Genomic DNA, 7,036 nt, shown 5'->3' with positions numbered 1-7,036 from the left:
TCATTGCGTTTATATTTATATTTCTCAGTTTTTCATGTTTTCATTTTTCATTTTTTGCGTTTGATATTTTGTTGTTGTTTTTCGCTTAAATTTGCATAAATTTCTTGTTCTAACTAATACATAAATAGTTTGTTTGCATTTGATTCGATTTTGCATTTAACAATAAATTAAATAATTTAAAATTAAGCTTACAATGACTCTCAGTGCTTTGTTGTCTTTAGTTTATCTAAACTCGTATAATCATTTACAATTTAATTTTAATGGCTATGATTAACTTATGCTCGTAGGTGGGGGACGAGGGGAAAACAGTAGTGTTGGCAAAGTGCTGATAGGAGATCCTTCAGTGTTCTTTAGGTCTTCGAAAGAGTGCTTTAAAGTTAAGTATTTACAAGGCAAGATTTTCATTGACTTAATGCCTAAGTTTTCTATTATTATTACAGCTACTACAATGTTTTCCTTAATCCTAGACTAAAAGCTAAGTGTGTTTGGTGGGGGAGGGATAGGAGAAGGAGTGGGGATTTTGGCATCACAGTGTTGGGCAGCGGTCTACTAAGCATAGATGCTTAGTTGCCTGCGTCGATAGGTTGAGGATCAGTGCGTGAACTGACGCAGGGTATTGTTGTTCTGCTGCTGCTGTTGCTGCTTCTGGGAGGCGGACTTTTGCTGAAAGGATCTACGGCCAGTGGTGGCACACAGTCCATTCCTTAGGGGCAATGCTGGTGGCATGGGTGGCGGTGTGGGTGTCTTGCTGCGACCTAGTTGCTCCAGCGGCATCGAGTAATGGGTATTACTGTAGATGTAGTTATGATCCAGGATCTCGCTATTCATCTCCTGGTCGTACATCTCACGCTGCTTGAAGTGCTCCTGAGTCAGTCGCAGTTGCGGCTGATTTGTGGCAGTCAATGGGACACCATGAACCATGGGCACATCCGCATACGAGTAGCACGAGTCACCCACTGTTGCCGTGGCCGAAAGGAACTGCGGCTTGGTATAGTGATTGAGTTGGGGATTCTGCTGATGGACATCTCGTCCCATGGTGGCCGACTTCATGTGCAGCACAAAGGAGGCACTGTCATCGATGACTCCTTGGGATGCCATAGACTTATTGTTATTCAACTTCTTCTCACTGACCATGGTGGCAGTGGGCACGGCCAATTGCTGGAACTTCTGCTGAGGATCGACGGCGCCCAGGTCATTAATGGGCATTGGGCACATTCCATAATGATGTGTTGTTCCGGGATGATGAGGGGCCGTGTAGGTGTTGGGGAATGTAGAGTGAATGCCCAGGGAGCAGGGATGATGCTGGTGACGCGACATGTAGTCCTCATCGCAGAAGGTCTTCTGGTATTCCCGTTCCTTGCGACCCAAAGCCGAGTTGCCCCACAGACCGCCCTTGATGGTCTCACGGATCTTATGACGGCAACGGTACAGGACCAGAGCCATGGCGGTAATGGTGGCAGCGGATCCAACAAGGAGAGCTCCAATCAAGGCCTGCTTGCGGGGATCGGCATGGGAGCAGCCCATCAAGGCTGGATTCAAATGACGCAAGGATTCGCCACGCAGACGTTCGGGGAACTCACAAATCAGTTCGGAAACATCATCCTGGCTGGCATTCTTGGCCACCAGCAGATTGTGCAGCCACATTACTCGGCAATCGCAGGATAAGGGGTTCTCAGAGAGGTCCAAAGTTTGAAGATCCTTCCAGGGGAACAAGCCCTCAGCCAAGGAAGTCAGAGCATTGGCCTTCAGAACCACATGCTTCAAATGGGGCAGACCACTAAGAGCTCCTTCTTGCACTTCCACTAGCATTTTGTTCGACGAGAGATTCAGATACTCCAGATTGCCATTATCGCTAAAGGCTCCGGTCATCACACGCTTCAGTTTCAGAGCTCCGTTCACCTCCAGGCGTTTAAGTTGCTTCAAGCCAGTGAAGGCACCTTCGCTGATCACCTCAAAGTCATTTTGGCCCAGGGACAGCTGCTCCAAGCGAACCAGTTTGCTGAGACCCACGGATGGGATACGGTCCAGGCGATTGTCGGAAAGATCGAGGATACGCAGCTCCTGCAATCCCAGGAAGCTGTCATGGGAGATGTTGCGCAGACTGGCACCCTTGAGCTCCAGACGCGTAAGACCCTTCAGATCCTGGAAGGCACCAGCCTGGATACTCTGCAGAGTGTTCATGCCGAGGAAGAGTTCAGCCAGACTGGGCATGGCCTGGAAGATGACGGGATCTGGGACGCTGGTCAGGGCATTATCATCCAAATAGAGAATGCGCAGCTGGGAAAGACCATCAAAAGCCTTGGGGTCCAAATAGCCAATGCGGTTCTCGCCCAGATTCAACTCCTCGATTTTCAGTAGTGGTGTAAAGGTGCCCTGGTGGAGTTCGGAGATTTGGTTACCACGCAGATTCAGGACAGTCACTGCCGACAGACCAATGAAGGTCTTATTGCTGATCTGGCCAATCTTATTGTGGTTCAGATGCACCTCCTGCAGCTTCTTCTGGTAGGCGAAGGTGCGCTGCGGGATGGTCATCAGATGATTGGAGGACAGATCAAGGAAGGTCAGCTCAGCGTAGAACTGGATGGACGAGTCAATGGTCTTGATTTTGTTACTCTTAATCACCAGTCGCTGGATGGATGGATTCAGGGCAATGGGCAGCACGTCCAGCTGGCCCTCGCCACATTGCACCACCAGGGTATTATCATCGCACTGACAACCGGGCGGGCAATTGGCCAAACCAGCCGCAGGCTCTACTCCGATGCTGGCCAAAATGCACCAGATGCCCACAAATGCGATCATCATGTTTCGCTGCATCTTCGGTTCTTTGTATCTTTTTCTGCTTTTCTATCTTTCAGTTTGCTGCTCTCTCGGCTGCTGATTTCTTACGATTCTTTTCAGAGTTTTCGTTTTGGGTTTATTTTTTTTTTCAGTTTTCCATAGTGCTGCGGGTAGACAAACGAGAAAAAGATTTTTCGAAAATTAGTTTTTGTCTTTCGAGTGAGTTGAGTTAATTAGCCTATTTTCGTGGAACTATTTCTATTGATTAAAATTTAGAGCTTCTTCCAGCAAACATTTTGTATTTTATGTTTTTGGTAATTTCTCATCTTAACTATATTTTTAGAAGCCGCATTAGGTTGGGTTTCTGGAGAAAACTATTTGGAATTTGGAATTTTCTTGGACTAACTTTGGTTACATTTTTAGAATTTTTAAATATAAATTTCTATATTTTTCAAAAATTTTTCTATAAATTTTATAAACTTTTTCCTCCATCTCTCTCTAATTTTCTTCGTATTTAATTTTTAGCTATTCAAACTTTTTCTATCACAATTTTGCAGTTTCCTAATTTTTCACAATTTATCCCATTTTCCACTGTTTTTCATTCAATTTTTCTACAATTTAAACCACAGTCGAAACTTACCTATTGTTTGTCTTTGAAGATTGTTTGGCAACAATTTCTAGTTTTCAGCAGATCAAATCTTTTGATAAACAGAACTTAAAAAGTGTTTGGTTTTTTGTTTTTTCGTGTGTTTTGTGTTTGAGTTTTCTCACTGTTTCACTTTTTGACAAAATATATTTTTCAGTATAGCCAATTTTGTATGTTTTTTTTTTGTCACATTTGCTTTAAACTAAAACATGTGTGTTTATAAAAATAAAACTTGGTTTGTTTGGTGTTTTTTTTTTTGTTTGTTAAAAATTTGTTGCTGATTGTTTAGGGAAACGTGCGCGATAATCCAATGGTTCGCTTTGACTGCACGCTTCAAGTTGTTGTTAGGCGTTCGACGGGTTTTCTCGTTTAGATTTACGTATATTTCGTGTTACCAACTCTGGTAAGAGAGGAACACTAAGTCGCAATTGGGTCTCTATATAGAAGGCAGACAACCGCTCACGACGAGGCAACGAACTACACTGATTTTACGAAGTGCCTGCTGCACAAACGTTACCTCGGCTGCCCGTTTTTAGCCGGGGTGGTTGAGTGTGGGCAAAAAGAGCGGTGGAGTGGTAGAGCAGTCTAGTGTTAGCGCTGGTGGTGGCAGGCAGCTGCATCGGTTTCTCAAACAAACCAAGAAAGAGAGCCATCCATGCTCAGACGGCCTTGCGAAGGCAAAGTCTCTCTCAGATAAATCCGTCAGCAGGTAGTCGGAACTGGTTATGAGTATGTCAGAGAGAGAGAGAGAGAGAGAGAGAGAGTTCCACTCAAAGTTTTCACTCATTTATCTGGCTATACGCTGGCCATGGCTGGAGAATTACTCTCTGGCAATTGCAACCTACCCGTTGAAGGGGCAGCACGTCCTCGACGAAATGCTGTTGCCTAGAAAAAACTATAAACTAAGACCAAGGACCGACGAAACTAAAACAGCTCAAGTGCTGTGGCATAATTAAGACTCCATAAAAAATGCTTACTCCTCCGCATAAGAAGAAGAAGTAGAAGTATGATGGATATTTATGGGCGGCAGACATGTCCTGGCCTAAGTGGAGTCTTTTAGTGCGGTTTACAGAACCAAATGTGACGCACTTGAAATTGATATTTTTGTATCTGCAAGATGCCCTGACCTAGGCACGAAAAGTGTTGCACCAAAAATATTGTGTCATTTGATACATTTGAGATGCATTTCTCATTCTTGGCATGCAGAGAGCTAACAACTATTTACATGTCGTCAAAAAAGCAAAAAGAAAAACAACAAAAGTGACAACAAGAAAATCAACTTTAAATGGCCATAACTTTGTGCCAACATATGTGGCGGAATCTGAAGAGCAATAGAGCGGGAGAGCGGGGTGCGGCAGCACATTTTCCGGGGCCTTCGGCATGCGGTTTTCCTCTATTTTCCATCACCATCACTCCCCGAAAATCTCTCTCTGCTCCACAGACATAACTGGCATATTTCCTTCTACCAGAATTTCGCACACAAATTTTATTTATCACAGAAAGATGAAAATCTTTTTCGACTGACTTTTTTTTTTTTTTTTTTTTGTATCTCCCATAAACTAACCAATGAGTAAACTCGTTAAACTTATATATTACCCAATTTTGTGGCAACTTTGTGTATTGAGAGTCAAGGCAACTGTTAATAGTGGCATGGCCATTGCATTTTATATAAATTTGATTTGTTGCCTTTTGCTGGCAAGAGGAAAGTCTTCTTTAAAGCAGATCAATATGAACTTTTTAAGACTATCTTTAAGACTATTTATTAAATTAACTTAACTAAACACTTCCTAATAACCCATCTCTCAACTTTTTCTCACACATTGTCTCATTAAAAAAAACTAGAGGAAGTCTTAAAGTTGAGTTTTTTACTCACCAGTTAGGAGAAAGGCTGCACTGCAATGTACTAACATATAAAAACAAATTTAAATGCCAATTCGTTGAGAAATTGTAAACAAAATCCTATTAAGTTGGCTTGTACGAAAGAAGGATCGTTAGCTCGTAAACTGGCAAAGTGCTCTACATATAGAGAGGAAAAACCTGCGTAATTTCCTTTCGAAAAACCAGATCCCAAGGCACACAGTGATTGTTGCACATGCAGTTAACGGAAGTTTGCGTTTTTCATTTTTTTTATTTGCCACAAGCTGGGCGAGACAGGTGCCACAAAGCTTTAGTACTCCCAACTCTCACGTTACACATCGGAAAGCCTCGATCTACCCAGCTCTCAATTTGCGACAATGTGTGAGAATTTCCCAGCAATAAAACCCCAAAATCCAACAACTTAAAATGAAGGCGAGGTGCCTGCTTTATGCTTTATGGCAACTGGAAAAAGGTTTGTTTGTTTGCTGTGTGAGTGCGGCCCAAGTTGCATATGAAAATTGTTTGGCCAAACGCTAAAAGCACTTAAACAATTAGAGGAGGAAACAAAGTGCTTTGGAGGGGGCAGCTTTGTGTGTAATTAGGTAAAACAGCATTTGGTGAAGGGCCATCGACTACTGGTTGTGGCCAGGTAGTAAGCCAAAAATGCAAATAATATGAAAAGTCAAAGATTTTCATTAAAATCTGGGAAAAAATGCAACTGAAAAGTCATTGGTTGAGTTATTAGAACTAAAATGTTTTGCCGATTTCAAATTGTATGCAAAGGAAAACTTTATCTGACAGATTTGCGTGATAAGCCCCGGTACAGAGAGAGAGAGCCAGAGCCGAGGATCGATCGTTTCCTGTAGTAAAATATTGCCCAGATCCAACCATCCAACCATCCAACCAGCCACGCAGCCACGCAGCCTCAGTTTCCTGACCAAATTGGCAATCTTCTGGCTGCTGGTGGTACACGCAAATGGACAAATTTCGAGTTCGAGTTACATAGCCATGGGTTGGTTTACCAATTGCTGGTCCTGCAATTGCTTTTGGGCCAATTAAATGGGCTAGAAACATACCTTTAAGCCAAACTGAATATATATTCAAATAAAGTTAGTTGATTTGAAATGTATTAAATATTATTATTTAATTTTAAATAATAAAACAACAATTATTTAAGGTTTTTATGAACAAATTTGAGCACTATTTTAGCCATCATTGAAGGACTTTGCCAACGGGTTTTTCTCAGTTCGTCGTTTTTGTATAGGTCGATGAAGACGAATTGGAAGAACTTGAAGAATGTTGATCTGAAAATGTTTCAGTGAACTTTTTATTTGGTTCGGCTTCCTCTTCTTTGGAGTCTTCTAAAAGTTCTTTCTCCTGTGGCTTGTCTGGAAATAACTTAACTGGTTGCATGGGAATAATCCACTTCGAAAACGGTGACAAAGATACGTTCGACGGGGAAGATGACCATATCTTGAAGTTCGATTTTGGATTGCTCGGACTACCTGAAGAATCTTTATAATAAATAGTGGCTCCATTCGTCGGTGGTTTTGCCGCCATCATTCGGCTCATTAAATCTTGCATAGCCGAAGAGATTGGAGGACCTACGGGACCTGCAGAATCTTTGGGCTTCTCCGTAGTTTCGGACCATTCGCCACCTTTTCGACTTTCGCAATCACACGAGCCACGTTCGCCACGCTCTCCCTTCGCACCTCTTGGACCCACCATACCATTTATGCCAGGAGGACCGGGAAG

At 42.7% G+C, this 7,036-nt stretch overlaps 1 protein-coding gene across 1 annotated transcript; it reads right to left on the bottom strand.

Annotated features, from left to right (window-relative positions):
• On the bottom strand, nt 1-3,921 carry LOC108113843 (leucine-rich repeat neuronal protein 3). Its single transcript, XM_017224553.2, has 2 exons — nt 3,419-3,921; nt 1-2,942 (listed from the first exon to the last, which is right to left on the bottom strand). Exon 2 carries the CDS (start codon nt 2,812-2,814, stop codon nt 592-594), a length of 2,223 nt encoding a protein of 740 aa, XP_017080042.1. The 5' UTR covers nt 2,815-2,942; nt 3,419-3,921; the 3' UTR covers nt 1-591.
• Nucleotides 3,922-7,036: the final 3,115 nt, after the last annotated feature.

This window comes from Drosophila eugracilis, unplaced genomic scaffold (genome assembly GCF_018153835.1).
Source record: "Drosophila eugracilis isolate 14026-0451.02 unplaced genomic scaffold, ASM1815383v1 contig_2154, whole genome shotgun sequence".
Classification (NCBI taxonomy): Eukaryota; Metazoa; Arthropoda; class Insecta; order Diptera; family Drosophilidae; genus Drosophila; species Drosophila eugracilis.
Note: the sequence above shows the minus strand (reverse complement) of the source record. Positions and strands in the feature narration are given on the sequence as shown.

Bases quoted from the DNA above. Each gene is read 5' to 3' on its own strand.
- LOC108113843 (XM_017224553.2), bottom strand. From the start codon at position 2,814: ATGCAGCGAAACATGATGATCGCATTTGTGGGCATCTGGTGCATTTTG.